This window comes from Ranitomeya variabilis, chromosome 1, assembly GCF_051348905.1.
Source record: "Ranitomeya variabilis isolate aRanVar5 chromosome 1, aRanVar5.hap1, whole genome shotgun sequence".
Lineage (NCBI taxonomy): Eukaryota > Metazoa > Chordata > Amphibia > Anura > Dendrobatidae > Ranitomeya > Ranitomeya variabilis.
Window position 1 is genome coordinate 1,035,904,426 of NC_135232.1, and position 21,782 is coordinate 1,035,926,207.

The 21,782-nt window shown below is 44.9% G+C and overlaps 1 protein-coding gene across 1 annotated transcript in view; it reads left to right on the forward strand.

Annotated features, from left to right (window-relative positions):
• Positions 1–21,782, forward strand: part of FRG1 (FSHD region gene 1) — a 50,323-nt gene that overhangs the window by 17,191 nt on the left and 11,350 nt on the right. Inside the window, exon 3 of the mRNA XM_077279648.1 lies at positions 6,190–6,254. Within this exon, the coding sequence (XP_077135763.1) occupies positions 6,190–6,254 (65 nt within the window). The remainder of the gene's footprint in view (positions 1–6,189; positions 6,255–21,782) is intronic.

Here is a 21,782-nt window from a genome sequence, read left to right on the forward strand (position 1 = left end):
CGCGAGACTGCTACGTCATCACAGGTCATTGCCAAAAAGCATCACTGGGAACGGGAGCATCGCAAGGAGCGGGAACGCTGCGAGGGACGCCTTAAGGTGAGAATATCACGATTTATTATTTTAATTCTTTTTTTTTTTTTACAATTATATGGTTCTCAGGGCCTGGAGGAGAGTCTCCTCTCCTCCACCCTGGGTACCAACCGCACATGATCCGCTTACTTCCCACATGGTGGGTATAGCCACATGCGGACAGTAAGCAGATCAATACATTCCTATGTGTGCGGAATCCCCACGATTCCGCACAAAGAATGAACATGCTCCATTTTTTTCCAGAATGCATTCTAATAGGATGCTTAACCCCTTCCCGACCTGTGACACAGCGTATGCGTCATGAAAGTCGGTGCCAATCCGACCTGTGACGCATATGCTGTGTCACAGAATGATCGCGTCCCTGCAGATCGGGTGAAAGGGTTAACTCCTATTTCACCCGATCTGCAGGGAGAGGGGGAGTTGTACTTCAGCCCAGGGGGGGTGGCTTTGCCCCCACGTGGCTACGATCGCTCTGATTGGCTGTTGAAAGTGCAACAGCCAATCAGAGCAATTTGCAATATTTCACCTATGAAAATGGTGAAATATTGCAATCCAGCCATGGCCGATGCTGCAATAGCATCTGCCATGGCTGGAAATCATGTTCTGCCCCCGATCTCCACCCCAGTCGTCCGTTATGTGGCCCGGTCCTCTCTGTCCTCCTGTGCGCTCCCCCGTCCTCCTGCCCGCTCCTTCCTTGCTCCGATCCACCTCCCCTGTGCTCCGATCCACCCCCCGAGCTCCCCCCCTTACCCCCACATACTTACCGAGCCTCCCGGTGTCGGTCCGTCTCCTCCCTGGGCGCCGCCATCTTCCAAAATGGCGGGTGCATGCGCAGTACGCCCGCCGAATCTGCCTGCCGGCAGATTCGTTCCATGTACATTTTGATCACTGTGAAAAACTATCACAGTGATCAAAATAAAAAAAAATGTAAATGACCCCCCCCCCCTTTATCACCCTTATAGCTAGGGACAACAATAAAATAAAGAAAATATATATATTTTTTTTCCCCCACTAGGTTCAGAACCAGGGTTAGGGTTAGGGTTTTCTGGTCCTCTGTGGATTTTTCCTTAGGGTTAGGGTATTCTGGTCCTCTGTGGATTTTTCCACAGCGCATTTGATAAATTCGCAGTGTAAAACCGCTGCGGACTTATCGCGGATTCAACGTGGTTTTTCTGCGGATTTCACTGCGGTTTTACAACTGCGGTTTTCTATTGGAGCAGTTGTAAAACCGCTGCGGAATCCGCAGAAAGAAGTGACATGCTGCGGAATGTAAATCGCTGCGTTTCCGCGCAGTTTTTTCCGCAGCATGGGCACAGCGTTTTTTGTTTCCCATAGGTTTACATTGAACTATAATCTCAAGGGAAACTGCTGCGGACCCGCAGCTGCGGAAACGCTGCGGATCCGCAGTGTTTTCCGCAGCGTGTGCACATAGCCTTAGAATTAGGCTATGTGCACACGGTGTGGATTTGGCTGCGGATTCGTAGCAGTTTTCCAACAGGTTTACAGTTCCATGTAAATCTTTGGAAAACCAAATCCGCTGTGCCCATGGTGCGGAAAATACCGCGCAGAAACGCTGCATTGTATTTTACGCAGCATATCAATTCTTTGTGTGGATTCCGCAGCGTTTTACACCTGCTCCTCAATAGGAATCCGCAGGTGAAATCCGCACAAAAACCACTGGAAATCTGTGGTAAATCCGCAGGTAAAACGCAGTGCCTTTTACCTGCGGATTTTTCAAAAATGGTGCGGAAAAATCTCACACGAATCCACAACATGGGCACATAGCCTTAGGGTTAGGGATGGAATTAGGGCTAGGGTTGGAAATAGGTTTAAGATTAGGCTTGTGGTTAGGGTTATGGTTAGGGGTGTGTTGGGGTTATGGTTGTGGTTAGGGTTGAAATTAGGGTTGGGATTGGGGTTAGGGGTGTGTTGGGTTGTGGTTAGGGGTGTGTTGGGGTTAGGGTTATGGCTAGAGTTGGGATTAGGGTTAGGGGTGTGTTGGGGTTAGTGTTGGAGTTAGAATTGAGAGGTTTCCACTGTTTAGGCACATCAGGGGTCTCCAAACGCAACATGGCGCCACCATTGATTCCAGCCAATCTTGAGTTCCAAAAGTCAAATGGTGCACCCTCCCTTCCGAGCCCCAACGTTCAACCAAACAGTGGTTTACCCCCACTTACGGAGTACCAGCATACTCGGGACAAACTGGGCAACAACTATTGGGGTCCAATTTCATCTGTTACCCTTGTGAAAATAAAAATTTGCTTGCTAAAACATTTTTGAGGAAATAAAAATTATTTTTTATTTTCACGGCTCTGCGTTGTAAACTTCTGTGAAGCACTTGGGGGTTCAAAGTGCTCACTACATATCTAGATAAGTTCCTTTGGGGGTCTAGTTTCCAAAATAGGGTCACTTGTGGGGGGTTTCTACTGTTTAGACACATCAGGGTCTCTGCAAATGCAACGTGACGCCCGCAGACCATTCCATCAAAGTCTGCATTTCAAAACGTCACTACTTCCCTTCCGAGCCCCGGCGTGTGCCCAAATAGTGGTTTACCCCCACATATGGGATACTAGCATACTCGAGACAAACTGGGCAACAACTATTGGGGTCCAATTTCTCCTTTTAGCCTTGTGAAAATAAATAATTGCTTGCTAAAACATCATTTTTGAGGAAAGAAAAATGATTTTTTATTTTCACAGCTCTGCGCTGTAAACTTCTGTGAAGCACTTGGGGGTTCAAAGTGCTCAACACACATCTAGATAAGTTCCTTTGGGGGTCTAGTTTCCAAAATGGGGTCACTTGTGGGGGGGGGGTTTACTGTTTAGGGACATCAGGGGCTCTGCAAACGCAACGTGACGCCCGCAGAGCATTCCATCAAAGTCTGCATTTCAAAATGTCACTACTTCACTTCCGAGCCCCGGCATGTGCCCAAACAGTGGTTTACCCCCACATATGGGGTACCAGCGTACTCAGGAGATACTGGACAACAACTTTTGGGGTCAAATTTTTCCTGTTACACTTGGGAAAATAAAAAAATTCTGGGCTAAAAAATCATTTTTGAGAAAAGAAAAATTATTTTTTATTTTCATGGCTCTGCGTTATAAACTTCTGTGAAGCACTTGGGGGTTCAAAGTGCTCAACACACATCTAGATTAGTTCCTTCGGAGGTCTAGTTTCCAAAATGGGGTCACTTGTGGGGGAGCTCCAATGTTTAGGCACACAGGGGCTCTCCAAACGCGACATGGTGTCCGCTAATGATTGGAGCTAATTTTCCATTCAAAAAGCCAAATGGCGTGCCTTCTCTTCCGAACCCTGCCGTGTGCCCAAACAGTGGTTTACCCCCACATATGGGGTATCAGCATACTCAGGAGAAACTGTACAATAACTATTGGGGTCCAATTTCCCCTGTTACTCTTGGGAAAATAAAAAAGTCCGGGCTAAAAAATAATTTTTGAGGAAAGTAAAAATTTTTTTTACTTTCACGGCTCTGCATTATAAACTTCTGTGACGCACCTGGTGGTTTAAAGTGCTCACTATGCATCTAGATAAGTTCCTTGGGGGGTCTAGTTTCCAAAATGGGGTCACTTGTGGGGGAGCTCCCGAGTTTAGGCACACAGGGGCTCTCCAAAGGCGACATGGTGTCCGCTAATGATTGGAGCTAATTTTCCATTCAAAAAGTCAAATGGCGCTCCTTCCCTTCCGAGCCTTGCCGTGCGCCCAAACAGTGGTTTACCCCCACATATGAGATATCGGCGTACTCAGAAGAAATTGGCCAACAAATTTTAGGATCCATTTTATCCTGTTGCCCATGTGAAAATGAAAATATTGAGGCTAAAAGAAATTTTTTTGTGAAAAAAAAGCACTTTTTCATTTTTATGGATCAATTTCTGAAGCACATAAGGGTTTAAAGTGCTCACTATGCATCTAGATAAGTTCCTTGGGGGGTCTAGCTTCCAAAATGGGGTCACTTGTGTGGGAGCTCTAATGTTTAGGCACACAGGGGCTCTCCAAACGTGACATGCTATCCGCTGAAGATTGGAGCCAAATTTTCATTCAAAAAGTCAAATGGCGCTCCTTCCCTTCCGAGCCCTGCCGTGCGCCCAACCAGTGGTTTACCCCCACATATGAGGTATCAGCGTACTCAGGACAAATTGGACAACAACGTTCATGGTCCAGTTTCTCCTTTTACCCTTGGGAAAATAAAAAAATTGTTGCTAAAAGATCATTTTTGTGAATAAAAAGTTAAATGTTCATATTTTCCTTCCATGTTGCTTCTGCTGCTGTGAAACACCTGAAGGGTTAACAAACTTCTTGAATGTGGTTTTAAGCACCTTGAGGGGTGTAGTTTTTAGAATGGTGTCACTTTTGGGTATTTTCAGCCATATAGACCACTCAAACTGACTTAAAATGTGAGGTGGTCCCTAAAAAAAATGATTTTGTAAATTTTGTTGTAAAAAGGAGACACTTAAGTATGTTATCTGTGTACATGTGGGGGGGCCTCTCTATCAACTCGAGCGAGGTGGGAAAACGCCATCCGAGGGCCACACTGGACTAGTCAGGCCTCTCCCTATAGTCCCCAGCCGGCTCTGCGACGTGTTTTCTCTGACATACCTGGTTATTGTTGCTGGTTGCACCTGCTTGCAGGGCTCTGATCATGTTGCCTATGGTTTGGGCAGCATGAATCTAGTGACTAGTGTTGAGCGATACCGTCCGATACTTGAAAGTATCGGTATCGGAAAGTATCGGCCGATACCGGCAAAGTATCGGATCCAATCCGATACCGATACCCGATACCAATACAAGTCAATGGGACTCAAGTATCGGACGGTATTCCTGATGGTTCCCAGGGTCTGAAGGAGAGGAAACTCTCCTTCAGACCCTGGGATCCATATAAATGTGTAAAATAAAGAATTAAAATAAAAAATATTGCTATACTCACCTGTCCGACGCAGCCTGGACCTCAGCGAGGGAACCGGCAGCGTTGTTTGTTTAAAATTCGCGCTTTTACTTGGTTACGTGAAGTCCCGGCTTGTGATTGGTCAGGGCGGCCATGTTGCCGGGACGCGGACCAATCACAGCAAGCCGTGACGTAATTTTGTCACGGCTTGCTGTGATTGGTCCGCGTCCCGGCAACATGGCGCCGTGACCAATCATAAGCCGGGACGTCACTGGAGGCTGGACACGCGCGCTTTTTAAAATACGCGCATGTCCAGCCTCCCGGCTTGTGATTGGTTGACCGCGCCGCAACCAATCACAAGCCGGGACGTCACGGGAGGCTGGACACGCGCCCATTTTAAAATGCGCGCGTGTCCAGCCTCCCGTGACGTCACGGCTTGTGATTGGTTGCGTCTCCCATGTGACTTCGACGCAACCAATCACAAAGCCGGGACGTAATTTTAAAATCCTTAAGGACCTGAAATTACGTCACGGCTTGCTGTGATTGGTTGCGTTGCCCATGTGACTGCGACGCAACCAATCACAACGCCGGAACGTAATTTTAAAATCCTGAAGGACCTGAAATTACGTCACGGCTTGCTGTGATTGGTTGCGTCCCGGCCACATGGTCGGCACGCGACCAATCACAAGCCGGGACTTCAGTAAAGGAAAGAAAAGCGCGAATTTTAAACAAAGAACGCTGCTGCTTCCCTCTGTAAGGTGCAGGCTGCGTCGGAGAGGTGAGTATAGCAATATTTTTTATTTTAATTCTTTCTTTTACACATTTTTACATTAATGTTGTTTCGATACCGATACCCGATACCACAAAAATATCGGATCTCGGTATCGGAATTCCGATACAGCAAGTATCGGAATGCTCAACACTACTAGTGACCGATTCCCTTTAATATGTGTCAGTCACGAAAGTAACCAGTCTGCTACCGCTATGGAGAAAAGCCTTTCAGCTGTCTCATACCAACTAGACATGGCGGTGACCAGCTTTCTGACGTTACTGTCACTGACCTTACCATATCCACACATCCAGCTTTCCCCACATGGATACACGCTGGGTTATGTGGACATCTTATACAGCAGTTACGGCCATATTACCCTGCTGTGCAGCAGTACTCAAGGGGATAATGAAATAATCATTTCTTTCAGCAGCAAAAAGAATAAAGGTAATAAAAGGAAAAGAGACGATTGTAAAGAAGACGCCCTGGATATTGTCGGTAAGTGAAGTGATTATAACCCGTATCATAAAGGATCAGGGAGATTTTTGTATAAGAGATTGCAGCATGCAATGTAGCCGGTGTGCCCTGCCTTTCAGATCACCTTTTCTCGTCTTTAACGTGGCGGCAAAAATGTATTATGACCATAAAGTCGTACAAATTGTGCAACTCCTGTTTTTATGTACTGCAAAGTCAAAGTGACTGTCCTATGTATATGACGCTGTGGATAATTACCAAGGTATGAAGTGCATAGTATGTCAGTGTGAACGTCTGCAAAAAGCTAGCTTACATATGTTACATCTGCCAATATACTGTAGACATATCATAACAGGAAGCATCAAATAAGTTTAAAAAAAGCCGTCTGGAGAGACCTTACTTCATTGAAATCTGGCCCTTGACCCAAGTGTTTAAACAGCTCATTTTAGCAATCCATTTGTGTGTCTAGATGTCAAACTTGAAAAGTGTTCCTGTAGTTATACAACTAATATTTCTTGCAGGAATTGGCAAAATAATTATTTTCAACCCCTTTCTGGCATTGGACTTACTATTCCATCCATGTGACCTGGGCCTTACTTCCCATGGACGGAATAGAACGTCATATGCAATCAGCCACGCTCACGGGGAGATTATCACAGCTGACACCCGGGACTAAGTGCCAGGAGTGGTCACGGACCGCTTCTGGCACTTTAACCCCCGGAACACTGCAATCAAACAAGATCGCAGAGTTCCGGTGGCATAGAGAAGCATCCGTGAGACCCTCAGAACAACGCAATGTGATTGCATTCTGAAGTTCTCCCTATCTGCAGACTCCCGGATCCAAGATGGGCGTGGGGTCCTTCCGGGTCCTGCAGGGAGGTGGCTTGTCAGTGCCTGCTGAGAGCAGGACCTGAGACACATCCCTCCAGCTGCCCAAACAGAGAAGGAACATTGGGGAGAATGGGAGCTGAGCAGAGAAGGAACATTGGGGAGAATGGGAGCTGAGCTGAACTCAAAAGGAGTTTTGGGAGAATAAGGATAAATTGTATATACCAAGGTCCCTGTTCCTACTTATGGCGCAAGCAACACCTGGCCCCACTCACACCTCAAAATGTCACATGTGTCCATGGTAGATGCCTTCTGGATCGCTCCTGGTTTCAGTTACGCAGCAGCAAAGCTCGTACAGTCATGCCTCATCTGTGCACAGCACAACCCTGATAAACCAGTAAAAATCCCTAAGAAAGCGACACCCAGGCCTCTCTACCCGTTTCAGAGACTGCAGACTGGCTACATACAGCTACCCAAGGTAGGAGTGTGTGGAAAAGAAAAAAAATGTCCTAGTATGTGTGGATCTCTTCTCTGGTTGGCTGGAAGCCTATCTGGTAAAATGTGCAAATGCTAAAGCGACTGCAGACAAACTGATGAAAGAACTGATCTGCAGGTACGGTGTCCAGAGACCATAGAGAGTGATAGGGGTACACACTCCACGGGAGAAATAATGAGGGAAGTGCTGCTGGGCAAAGTGTCAGATCAGCGATCTGACTTTATACAGTGATGTCCCAACCTGGAACAATGTAAAAAAGTAAAAAATATATAATACTGTGTAAAAATATATATTTTTTAAATTTCTAAATGAAAAAAAAAAATATTGTTCCAATAAATACATTTCTTTATGTAATTTAAAAAAAAACCAAAAACAATAAAAGTACACATTTAGTATCGCTGCGTCCGCAACGACCCGGCCTATAAAACTGTCCCACTAGTTAACCCCTTCAGTGAACACCGTAAAACAAAAAACGAGGCAAAAAATAACGCTTTATCATCATACCGCCGAACAAAAAGTGGAATAACACGCAATCAAAAATATAGATATAAATAAACATGGTACCGCTGAAAATGTCATCTTGTCCCGCAAAAAACGAGCCACCAAACAGTGTCATCAGTGAAAAAATAAAAAAGTTATAGCCCTCAGAATAAAGCTATGCAAAAACAATTATTTTTTTTATATAAAATAGTTTTTATTGTATAAAAGCGCCGAAACATAAAAAAAAATGATATAAATGAGAAGTATAGCAACTAGAAGTGGAGTTGGAGTGAGGAATGTTTAGTAGGGTTGAGCTTTTATTTTTATAGGATCGGGTCGGGTTTCACGTGTCGAGTGAAATCGGCCGATCCTATAAAAAAGTCGGGGTCGGCCGAAACGCGAAACCCAATGCAGTGCAATGGGATACTATGGTTCCCAGGGTCTGAAGGAGAGGAAACTCTCCTTCAGGCCCTGGGATCCATATTTAAGTGTAAAATAAAGAATTAAAATAAAAAATATTGATATACTCACCCTCTGACGAGCCCTGGTAGTAATCGGCATCTTCCGTTCCTAAGAATGAGCGCGTTCAGGGCCTTACATGACGTCACGGCTTTGTGATTGGTCGCGGCGGCCCACGTGACTGCTCAGCGACCAATCACAAGCCGTGACGTAATTCTCTCAGGTCCTAAATTCCTCATATTAGGAATTTAGGCCATGAGAATTACGTCACGGCTTGTGATTGGTCGCTGAGCGGTCACGTGGGCCGCCGCGACCAATCACAAAGCAGTGACGTCATCTAAGGCCCTGAACACGCTCATTCTTAAGAAGGAAGGCTGCCGGAAAGAAGCAGGGCACGTACGAGGGTGAGTATATACCTAATGGGAATATACTCACCCTCGGCTTCTTTCCGGCAGCCTTTCTTCTTAAGAATGAGCGCGTTCAGGGCCTTAGATGACGTCACGGCTTTGTGATTGGTCGCGGCGGCCCACGTGACCGCTCAGCGACCAATCACAAGCCGTGACGTAATTCTCATGGCCTAAATTCCTAGAATGAGGAATTTAGGACCTGAGAGAATTACGTCACGGCTTGTGATTGGTCGCTGAGCGGTCACGTGGGCCGCCGCGACCAATCACAAAGCCGTGATGTCTTCTAAGGCCCTGAACGCCCTCATTCTTAGGAACGGAAGATGCCGATTACTACCAGGGCTCGTTAGAGAGGTGAGTATATCAATATTTTTTATTTTAATTCTTTATTTTACACTTAAATGTGGATTCCGATACCGAGTTCCGATATCGCAAACATATCGGAACTCGGTATCGGAATTCCGATACCAGATTCAGAAGATCGCCGACCTCATGGCCGACCCCACACAGGGGTCGGGTCGGGTTTCATGAAACCCGACTTTGCCAAAAGTCGGCGACTTCTGAAAATGGTCGACCCGTTTCGCTCAACCCTAATGTTTAGGATGGCTTTTTTAGGACCGACAGGATGCAGATAGCCTCGACAAGCAGTATCTATACAATGTTGCCAAGCAATCGTTATGGGAGGGCAAAAAGACCCAGCACGATGGGTTAACGACATACAGAGCATCAGTCAACGACATCTTAGGCTGCTTTCACACTAGCGTCGGTACGGGTCCGTCGCGCTGCGTTGGCCCGACGTACCGACGCATACTGTGTAAAAAATGCCCGATGTGGGCAGCGGAAGCAGTCTTACGACGCTTCCGCTGCCCCATTGCAAGGTCCGGGGAGGAGTTTCGACTGCGCATGCGCGGTCGAAAATGGCGGTCTCGACGCACACAAAAAAAAAGTTACATGTAACGTCTTTTTGTGGCGGTGCGCCAAAACACGACGCAACCGTCGCACGACGGTTGTGACGTGTGGCACTGCGTCGCTAATAAGTCTATAGAAAAAAAACGCATCCTGCGGGCAACTTTGCAGGATACGTTTTTTTCTCCACAACGACGCATTGCGACGTGCAGTGCCCGACGCTAGTGTGAAAGTAGCCTAAATTAGATGCCACTTTGTTGCAAGGGAAGGTCGTCCCCTCCAGTAGTTACGCAGACATATCTCTATTACTCCTTCATAGAGCTTATATTACCCCATACATTAAGTCTAGAATGTCTCCAGGGGGCATTTATCTGTTCCAAATGCGGGGCAGGAAACACAGACATATATCATCATATGTGGGGTTGCCCCAAGGTGCAAAAATTATGGCAGTCTTAGTGGAATTTCATTTCCACTGATGCCGCAATGGGCAATATTTAATATTTTAGATAACACTCCTCACAAATTCCCAAAACACATTAAGGCCATATTGATAATATGGGCCTCAGCTACCAGAAAAGGTATTTTGCAATACTTGCTAAATCCATTGCCACCACCTAAATCTCTCATACACTCCAAAATAATGTTTATCTTTTGGATGGACACCTTGATCAATAAAGAAAAATTAACTTGGACGTTTTTAAGCACGTGGTAATTGTTCATCCCATCACTACCTCAAGACACCAGTGACAAACTCAGGATACAATTTGAAAACACTCAGTGGTATCTTCTTCAGAAGATCAGCGGATATAATCCTATACCTTGAGCTTATTGATCGCTAATCAAATGCTGAGATGTTTAAAGGGAACCTGTCACCCCGTTTTTTCAGTATGAGATAAAAATACCGTTAAATAGGGCCTGAGCTGTGCTGGACAATAGTGTATTTTGTGTACCCTGATTCCCCACCTATGCTGCCGAAATACCTTACCAAAGTCGCCGTTTTCGCCTGTCAATCAAGGTGGTCTGGTCAAATGGGCATGGTGAAATCGCTTCTTCTCCCCCAGATCTTGCTTATCTTTCCGTTGGTGGCGTAGTGGTTTGCGCATGCCCAACAGCGGAATGCACTGCGCAGCTGAAGAAAAAGAGCGCGATCTGCACTATTCACCGCTTTATCGCTGGCGGCGGCCATCTTCCTGAGGCCGTGCGTGCGCAGATGGAGCGTGTTGTGATTCGGTTCGTGGGCTCCCCCGGTGGTCTCTTGTGGTACTGGTGTCCTGCAAGCTTTGCCTTCTCAGTTCACCTGTTCCTATCAGGATGTGGGAGTATCCTATTTAACCTTGCTCCTCAGTCATTCTAATGCTGGCCATCAATGTATCCAGAGTGATTCTGTTGCATGTTCCTGCTCCCAGTTTTCTGCTCAGCTAAGTTGGACACTTTAGTCCTTAAGTCTATTTTTGTATGTTTTGTCCAGTTTGCACTTATGTGAATCTCTGCAGCTGGAAGCTCTTGTTGGGCTGAAATTACCACTCCGGTGTCATGAGTTGTCACATGAGTTAAGGTAATTTCAGGATGGTGTTTTGAAGGGTTTTGCAGCTGACCGCGAAGTCCTCTGTTGTATCTTTCTGCTATTTAGTTAGCGGGCCTCTCTGTGCTAAATCTGCTTTCATACTACGTGTGTCTTTTCATCTGCTCTCACCGTTATTATATGTGGGGGGCTGCTATCTCCTGTGGGGACATTCTCTGGAGGCAAGCCAGGACTGTGTTTTCTTCTACCAGGGGTAGTTAGTTCTCCGGCTGGCGCGCGGCATCTAGAGACAACGCAGGAATGCCCCCTGGCTACTTCTAGTGTGGTGTGTAGGTTTAGCATCGCGGTCAGCTCTAGTTTCCATCACCCGAGAGCTTGTCCGTTTATTCTATGCTTCTGATGTTTCCTTGCCATTGGAAACCATAACAGTATGGCCAGCCCAAATGTTTAAACTATAGGCTGAAGCAGGAGAGAAAAGGAACTGTGTGAAACCTTTTTTTTTTTTTTTCCCTCTGAAGTTGCACTCCAGCTCTAATTGCAGTCTCCTGTTTTCCTCTCCTCTTAACCCCTGAATGGCTCAGACTTTATCTGTTGAAATATGGATCCCCAGAGTCTGGCTACCAATTTGAATAATCTTGCCTTTAAAGTTCAGAATATACAAGATTTTTTGTTACATGCTCCTCGGTCTGAACCTAAAATTCCTATACCGGAGTTTTTTTCTGGAGATCGATCTTGTTTTCTAAATTTTAAATACAATTGTAAATTGTTTCTTTCGCTGAGATCTCATTCTGCTGGAGATCCTGCCCAGCAAGTAAAAATTGTTATTTCTTTACTGCGGGGTGACCCCCAAAATTGGGCATTTTAATTGGCACCAGGGGATCCTGCGTTGCTCAATGTGGATGCGTTTTTTTCTGGCTTTGGGGTTGCTTTATGAGGAACCAAATTTGGAGATTCAGGCTGAGAAAGCCCTAATAGCCCTCTCTCAGGGGCAAGATGAAGCCGAAATATATTGCCAAAAATTTCGAAAATGGTCTGTGCTTACTCCGTGGAATGAGTGCGCTCTGGCGGCAATTTTCAGAGAAGGTCTCTCTGATGCTGTAAAAGACGTCATGGTGGGGTTTCCTGCGCCTACTGGTCTGAATGAGTCCATGACAATGGCAATTCAGATTGATCGGCGTTTACGGGAACGCAAACCTGTGCACCAGTTGGCGGTGTCTTCTGAAGAGGCACCGCAGAGTATGCAATGTGATAGCTTTCTGTCCAGAAGCGAACGACAGATTTATAGGCGCAAAAATCATTTGTGCTTCTATTGTGGAAATTCTACTCATGTTATATCAGCATGCTCTAAACGAACAAAGAAAGTTGATAAATCCTCTGCTATTGGCACTTTGCAGTCCAAGTTTATTTTGTCTGTAACTCTAATTTGTTCGTTATCTTCTATTGTTGCGGATGCGTATGTGGATTCTGGCGCCGCTTTGAGTCTTATGGATTGGTCCTTTGCCAGGCGCTGTGGGTTTGATCTAGAGCCTCTGGAAGTTCCTATACCTTTAAAGGGTATTGATTCTACACCATTGGCTAGTAATAAACCACAATACTGGACACAAGTGACTATGCGTATGACTCCAGACCATCAAGAGGTGATTCGCTTCCTTGTACTGTATAATCTACATGATGTGTTGGTGCTGGGATTGCCATGGTTGCAAACTCATAACCCAGTCCTTGACTGGAAAACAATGTCTGTACTAAGCTGGGGATGTCAGGGAAATCATGGGGACACATCTTTGGTCTCCATTGCTTCATCTATTCCCTCTGAAATTCCTGAGTTTTTGTCTGATTATCGTGAGGTTTTTGAGGAATCTACTCTTAATTCTCTTCCTCCTCACAGAGATTGCGATTGCGCCATAGATTTGATCCCTGGCAGTAAATTTCCTAAGGGTCGTCTATTCAATCTGTCTGTACCTGAACATGCTGCCATGCGAGAGTATATTAGGGAGTCCTTGGAAAAGGGACATATTCGTCCTTCTTCATCTCCTCTTGGAGCGGGGTTTTTTTTCGTAGCTAAAAGCGATGGTTCTTTGAGACCTTGTATTGATTATAGACTCTTGAATAAGATCACAGTCAAGTATCAGTATCCTTTGCCATTGCTGACAGATTTATTTGCTCGCATTGAGGGGGCGAAGTGGTTCTCTAAGATTGATCTTCGCGGTGCGTATAATTTGGTGCGAATTAAGCAGGGGGATGAGTGGAAAACCGCATTTAATACGCCCGAGGGCCATTTTGAGTATTTGGTGATGCCTTTTGGTCTGTCAAATGCCCCTTCGGTCTTTCAGTCTTTTATGCACAATATTTTCCGTGAATATCTGGATAAATTTATGATTGTGTATTTGGACGATATCTTGATTTTTTCGGATGACTGGGAATCTCATGTTCAACAAGTTAGGAGGGTTTTTCAGGTTTTGCGGACCAATTCTCTGTTTGTTAAAGGTTCAAAGTGTGTTTTTGGGGTTCAGAAGATTTCTTTTTTGGGGTACATTTTTTCCCCCTCTTCTATTGAGATGGATCCTGTGAAGGTTCGGGCTATTTGTGACTGGACGCAACCGACTTCTCTTAAGGGCCTTCAGAAATTTTTGGGCTTTGCTAACTTTTATCGTCGATTCATAACTGGTTTTTCTAGCGTTGTCAGGCCTTTGACTGATTTGACTAAAAAGGGTGCTGATGTTGCAGATTGGTCTCCTGCTGCTGTGGAGGCCTTTCGGGAGCTTAAGCGCCGTTTTTCTTCTGCTCCGGTGTTGTGCCAGCCTGATGTTTCTCTTCCTTATCGGAGCGGGGGCGGTTTTGTCGCAGAAAAGTTCAGATTGTTCAGTGATGAGACCTTGTGCGTTCTTTTCTCGAAAATTTTCGCCCGCCGAGCGAAATTATGACGTCGGTAATCGGGAGCTTTTGGCGATGAAGTGGGCATTCGAGGAGTGGCGTCATTGGCTTGAGGGTGCTAAGCATCAGGTGGTGGTCTTGACTGATCACAAAAATTTGATTTATCTTGAGTTGGCCAGACGTCTGAATCCTAGACAGGCGCGCTGGTCGTTGTTTTTCTCCCGGTTTAATTTTGTGGTTTCGTATCTGCCAGGTACTAAGAATGTGAAGGCGGATGCCCTTTCTAGGAGTTTTGAACCTGATTCCCCTGGTGATTCTAAACCTACGGGTATACTTAAGGATGGGGTGATATTGTCTGCTGTCTTCCCAGACCTGCGACGTGCTTTACAAGAGTTTCAGGCGGATCGGCCTGATCGTTGTCCGCCTGGTAGATTGTTTGTGCCGGATGAGTGGACCAATAGAGTCATCTCGGAGGTTCATTCTTCTGCGTTGGCAGGTCATCCGGGAATTTTTGGTACCAGAGATTTGGTGGCTAGGTCCTTCTGGTGGCCTTCCCTGTCTCGGGACGTGCGTACTTTTGTGCAGTCTTGCGATGTTTGTGCTCGGGCCAAGCCTTGTTGTTCTCGGGCTAGTGGGTTGTTGTTGCCCTTGCCTGTTCCTAAGAGGCCTTGGACACACATCTCTATGGATTTTATTTCTGATCTCCCTGTTTCTCAGAAGATGTCCGTCATTTGGGTGGTGTGTGACCGCTTTTCTAAGATGGTTCATTTGGTGCCCTTGCCCAAGCTGCCTTCCTCATCTGAGTTGGTGCCCCTGTTTTTTCAGAATGTGGTTCGGCTGCATGGTATTCCGGAGAATATCGTTTCCGACAGGGGATCCCAGTTTGTGTCCAGATTTTGGCGGGCGTTTTGTGCCAGGATGGGCATTGATATGTCTTTTTCGTCTGCATTTCATCCCCAGACAAATGGCCAGATGGAACGTACTAATCAGACCTTGGAGACTTATTTGAGGTGTTTCGTGTCTGCTGATCAGGATGACTGGGTCTCCTTTTTGCCGTTGGCTGAGTTTGCCCTTAATAATCGGGCCAGTTCTGCCACTTTGGTCTCCCCTTTCTTTTGCAATTCAGGGTTCCATCCTCGTTTTTCATCTGGTCAGGTGGAGTCTTCGGATTGTCCTGGAGTGGATACCATGGTGGATAGGTTGCATCGTATTTGGGGGCAGGTGGTGGACAATTTGGAGTTGTCCCAGGAGAGGACTCAACGTTTTGCTAATCGCCATCGTCGTGTTGGTCCTCGTCTTCGTGTTGGGGACTTGGTGTGGTTGTCCTCCCGTTTTGTCCCTATGAGGGTCTCTTCTCCTAAGTTTAAGCCTCGGTTCATCGGTCCTTATAAGATTTTGGAAATTCTTAACCCTGTGTCTTTTCGTTTGGACCTCCCAGCATCCTTTGCTATCCATAATGTCTTCCATCGGTCATTATTGCGGAGGTATGAGGTACCACTTGTGTCTTCTGTTGAGCCTCCTGCTCCTGTGCTGGTTGAGGGTGAATTGGAGTACGTGGTGGAGAAAATCTTGGACTCCCGTGTTTCCAGACGGAGACTTCAATATCTGGTGAAATGGAAGGGCTACGGTCAAGAGGATAATTCTTGGGTTACAGCTTCTGATGTTCATGCTTCTGATTTGGTCCGTGCCTTTCATAGGGCTCATCCAGATCGCCCTGGTGGTTCTTGTGAGTGTTCGGTGCCCCCTCCTTAAGGGGGGGGTACTGTTGTGATTCGGTTCGTGGGCTCCCCCGGTAGTCTCTTGTGGTACTGGTGTCCTGCAAGCTTTGCCTTCTCAGTTCACCTGTTCCTATCAGGATGTGGGAGTATCCTATTTAACCTTGCTCCTCAGTCATTCTAATGCTGGCCATCAATGTATCCAGAGTGATTCTGTTGCATGTTCCTGCTCCCAGTTTTCTGCTCAGCTAAGTTGGACACTTTAGTCCTTAAGTCTATTTTTGTATGTTTTGTCCAGTTTGCACTTATGTGAATCTCTGCAGCTGGAAGCTCTTGTTGGGCTGAAATTACCACTCCGGTGTCATGAGTTGTCACATGAGTTAAGGTAATTTCAGGATGGTGTTTTGAAGGGTTTTGCAGCTGACCGCGAAGTCCTCTGTTGTATCTTTCTGCTATTTAGTTAGCGGGCCTCTCTGTGCTAAATCTGCTTTCATACTACGTGTGTCTTTTCATCTGCTCTCACCGTTATTATATGTGGGGGGCTGCTATCTCCTGTGGGGACATTCACTGGAGGCAAGCCAGGACTGTGTTTTCTTCTACCAGGGGTAGTTAGTTCTCCGGCTGGCGCGCGGCATCTAGAGACAACGCAGGAATGCCCCCTGGCTACTTCTAGTGTGGTGTGTAGGTTTAGCATCGCGGTCAGCTCTAGTTTCCATCACCCGAGAGCTTGTCCGTTTATTCTATGCTTCTGATGTTTCCTTGCCATTGGAAACCATAACAGGAGCGCTCTGCTGCCCGGGTCTTCAGGAAAATGGCCGCGGGATGCCGCACGTGCACAGATGGAGATCGCGGCGGCCATTTTCCTGAAGCCGACTTCGCATATTGGCTCTTTAAATAAAAAATATAAATATATAAACATATATAAAATATGTTTGAAAAATGATATAAATGAGGTATTGCTGTGATCGTACTAATCCGAAGAATAAAGCTGCTTTATCAATTTTGTCACACGCGGAACGGTATCAATGCCCCCCCCCCCCCCCAAGAAATTAATGAATTGCTATTTTTTGTTCGTTCTGCCTCCCAAAAATCGTAATAAATCATTCATCAGTCATGTGCCCGAAAATGGTACCAATAAAAATGTCAACTCGTCCTGCAAAAAACAAGATCTCAAATGACTCTGTGGGCCAAAACATGGAAAAATCTCTCAAAATGTGGTGATGCAAAAACTATTTTTTACAGTAAAAAGCGTATTTTAGTGTGTGGCAGCTGCCACACATATAAAAACCCGCTATAGATAGTAAATAACCCCCCACTTTATCAACCCCTTAGTTAAGGAAAAATAATAAAATTAAAAAAAATGTATTTCAATTTTCCCATTAGGGTTAGAGTTGGGGCTAAAGTTGGGGTTAAGGTTGGGGCTAAAGTTAGGGTTGGGGCTAAAATTAGGGTTAGCGTTTGGATTACATTTACAGTTGGGTTGGGGTTAGGGGTGTGTCAGGGATAGGGGTGTGGTTAGGGTTATGGTTGGGATTAGGGTTAGGGGTGGGTTAGGGTTAGGGGTGTGGTTAGGGTTAGAGTTGGGATTAGGGTTAGGGGTGTGTTGGGGTTAGGAGTGTGTTGTGATTAGGGTTAGGGTTGGGGGATTTCCACTATTTAGGCACATCAGTGGCTCTGCAAACGTAACATGACGCCCGCAGACCAGTCTGCATTCCAAAACGCCACTACTTCCCTTCCGAGCCCCGAAGTGTGCCTAAACAGTAGTTTTCTCCCACATATGGGGTGTCAGCGTACTCAGGACAAATTGCACAACATCTTTTGGGGTCCAGTTTCTCCTGTTACCCTTGGGAAAATAAAAAATTGGGGGAGAAAAGATCATTTTTGTGAAAACAATATGATTTTTTATTTTTATGGCTCTACATTATAAACTTCTGTGAAGCACTTGGGGGGTTTAAAGTGCTCACCACACATCTAGATAAGTTCCGTAGGGGGTTTACTTTCCAAAATGGTGTCACTTGTGGGGGGTTTCCACTGTTTAGGCACATCAGGGGCTCTCCAAACGCTACATGGCGTCCCATCTCAATTCCAGCCAATTTTGCATTGAAAAGTCAAACGGCGCTCCTTCCGTTTCAAGCTCTGCCGTGTGCCCAAACAGTGGTTTACCCCCACATATGGGGTATCAGCGTACTCAGGACAAATTGCACAACAACTTTTGGGGTCCAGTTTCTCCTGTTACCCTTGGGAAAATAAAACATTGGATCTGACTTATGGTAAATTTTTTGTGAAAGAAGTTAAATGTTCATTTTTTTAAACATTCCAAAAATTCCTGTGAAGCACCTGAAGGGTTAATAAACTTCTTGAATGTGGTTTTGAGCACCTCGAGGGGTGCAGTTTTTAGAAAATACCCAAAAGTGACACCATTCTATCATATAGACCCCTCAGAATGACTTTAAATGTGATGTAGTTTCTAGAAAAAAATATGGCGTTGGTAAAATGAGAAATCGCTGGTCAAATTTTAACCCTTATAACTTCCTAACAAAAAAAAATGTAGTTAAAAAATTGTGCTGATGTAAAGTAGACATGTGGGAAATGTTACTTATTAAGTATTTTATGTGACATATCTCTGTGATTTAAGGGCATGAAAATTCAAAGTTGGAAAGTTGCAAAATGTTCAAAATTTTCGCCAAATTTCCATTTTTTTTCACAAACGCAAGTCATATCATAGAAATTTTTCCACTAACGTGAAGTGCAATATGTCACGAGAAAACAATGTCAGAATCACCGGGATTCATGGAAGTGTTCCAGAGTTATTACGTCATAAAGGAACAGTGGTCAGAATTGTAAAAATAGGCCCGTTCATTAACATGCAAACCACCCTTGGGGGTTAAGGGGATAAGTATATATTAGTTTTTTCTGCATCTTAACAGGACCACAGTCCATCTGCCATCCATGCAGTGGTCATCGCGTAACCTTATAAGAATTTTCCAAGGAAGAATGGATGAAAATCCCTCAAACTAGAATTAACGACTCTTGTCTGGCTACAAAAAGCATTTACAAGCTGTGATGCTTTCAAAAGGGGGTGCCCAAACTTTTGCTTCGGCCCATTTTAATTTTTGTAATTTTGTATATGGAAAAAAAATAATAATAATACAGTACAGACCAAAAGTTTGGACACACCTTCTCATTTAAAGATTTTTCTATCTCTTGAAGCTCATCAAGAGAATGCCAAGAGTGTGCAAAGCAGTCATCAAAGCAAAAGGTGGCTACTTTGAAGAACCTAGAATATAAGACATAATTTCAGTTGTTTCACGCTTTTTTGTTAAGTATATAATTCCACATGTGTTAATTCGTAGTTTTGATGCCTTCAGTGTGAATGTACAATTTTCTTAGTCATGAAAATACAGAAAAATGAGAAGGTGTGTCCAAACTTTTAGTCTGTACTGTGTATATATATAATATTTATACTATATAATTTTTTTTTTTTTTGCCTAAAATACAAAGGAAATGTGTCATCTTTAACCCCTTTCTGACCTCGGACGGGATAGTATGTCCGAGGTCAGATACCGCGCTTTGATGCAGGGCTCCGGTGGTGAGCCCGCATCAAAGCCGGGACATGTTAGCTGTTTTGAACAGCTGACATGTGCCCGCAATAGCGGCGGGTGAAGTCGCGATTCACCCGCCGCTATTAACTAGTTAAATGCCGCTGACAGCGGCATTTAACCGGCGCTTCCGGACGGAAATGAGTGCATCGCCGACCCCATCACATGATCGGGGGTCAGCGATGCATCAGAATGGTAACCATAGAGGTGCTTGAGACCTCTATGGTTACTGATCCCGGCTAGCTGTGAGCGCCACCCTGTGGTCTGCACTCATAGCACACCTGCAATTCAGCTACATAGCAGCGATCTGATGATCGCTGCTATGTATCTGAGCCGATCGAGTTGTGCCAGCTTCGAGGCTATTGAAGCATGGCAAAAGTTTAAAAAAAAAAAAAAAAGTTTAAAAAAAGTGAAAAAAATACAAAAAGTTTAAATCACCCCCCTTTCGTCCCATTCAAAATAAATCAAAAAAAAAGTCAAACCTACTCATATTTGGTATCGCCGCGTTCAGAATTGCCCGATCTATCAATAAAAAAAGCATTAACCTGATCGCTATACGGCGTAGCGAGAAAAAAATTTGAAACGCCAGAATTACGTTTTTTTGGTCGTCTCGACATTGCATTAAAATGCAATAATGGGCAATCAAAAGAACGTATCTGCACCAAAATGGTATCCTTAAAAATGCCAGCTCGGCACGCAAAAAATAAGCCTCCGCCTAACCCCAGATCATGAAAAATGGAGACGCTACGGGTATCGGGAAAATGGCAATTTTTTTTTTTTTTCTTAAAAGCAAAGTTTTGAATTTTTTTTCACCACTTATATAAAAGAGAACCTAGACATGTTTGGTGTCTATGAACTCGTAATGACCTGGAGAATCATAATGGCAGGTCAGTTTTAGCATTTAGGGAGCCTAGTAAAAAGGCCAAACAAAAAACAAGTGTGGGATTGCACTTTTTTTGCAATTTCACCGCACTTGATATTTTTTTCCCGTTTTCTAATACACGACATGCTAAAACCAATGATTTCGTTCAAAAGTACAACTTGTTTCGCAAAAAATAAGCCCTCACATGGCCATATTGACGGAAAAATAAAAAAAGTTATGGCTCTGGGAAGGAAGGGAGCGAAAAACGAACACGGAAAATTGGAAAATCCCAAGGTCATGAAGGGGTTAACTTTATGCCGTTTAGAGATCTTTTCATTTTCAACTTTCTGTTCAGAATAACTGAAATTTTTACCGGGGTGCCCAAACTTTTACATAATACTGTAGAAATAGCGAGTAATGCTCATGGGTTCAAGTCTCCCTATGGGGACTGAAAATAAGTTTTTGGAAAAAAAATAGTTTCTTCTTTTAGTTTCAAATAGATTATTTTTAACTATCATATGAGTTATAAAAATTTATATTTTGAAAGATTGGATAAACGTGTTAAGCAAAAGGAAATAAAAAATGTTAAAAAGTTATTTTTTTTCTGCACACTATCACCATTCCTGAGGAAGTCTTATAGTCTGAAGATAGCTTACCCCGGGACCTTGCGGTGGTGGTGGAGTGGGATCACAGGATGCTGACCGCGGAAGAAGCGGTGCGATGCTGCGGGCCCAGTGTCGGCGGTGAGGCAGAGCGGAGTGCATTGCTTACCCAGCAGCCATTTTATTGGAAATGTGGGCTGCATGCACAGACTGGGATTTGGGCCTTGCCAAGATCTTAATCTAAGCAAGTGCTGCCGGAGGCGGCCATCTTCCTGAAGCCCCGGAAGATGGGAGGCGGCACTTGCACAGAATGAGATCTAGGACCGAGATGCCAGTCTATGCATGCACCATCTCTGGCGGCCCACGGCTTCAGGAATATGGCCGCTGGGAAAGCAACACACTCTGCTCTGCTTCACCGCCGACACCAGGCCCGCAGCATCACTCCGCTGGTGCACCCACTTCTCCAACCCAGGACCCGCAGCATTTTTCCATTTCTGCCGCTGCTGGCTTTCTGAGGAAGAGACCGTGCCTGCTGTGACCCCACTCCAGCACCGCCATTCCCCCAGGTAAGATACCTTAAATTCATACTATAAAACGGACCCATCTTATAAAAACTTTTTTTTTTCTTTCCTATTTTCTTCCACAAAATTTTGGGATGCGTCCAAAAAAATATAGTAAGTTATCCAAAATGATGTCAACAAAAACACTTTCCATACAGTTTTTATTTCTCAATTTTTTTTTTTCATCACATAAATATGTATAATATATGAAATACACATCGGATGATCCAAGTAGCGTAGAGAATATT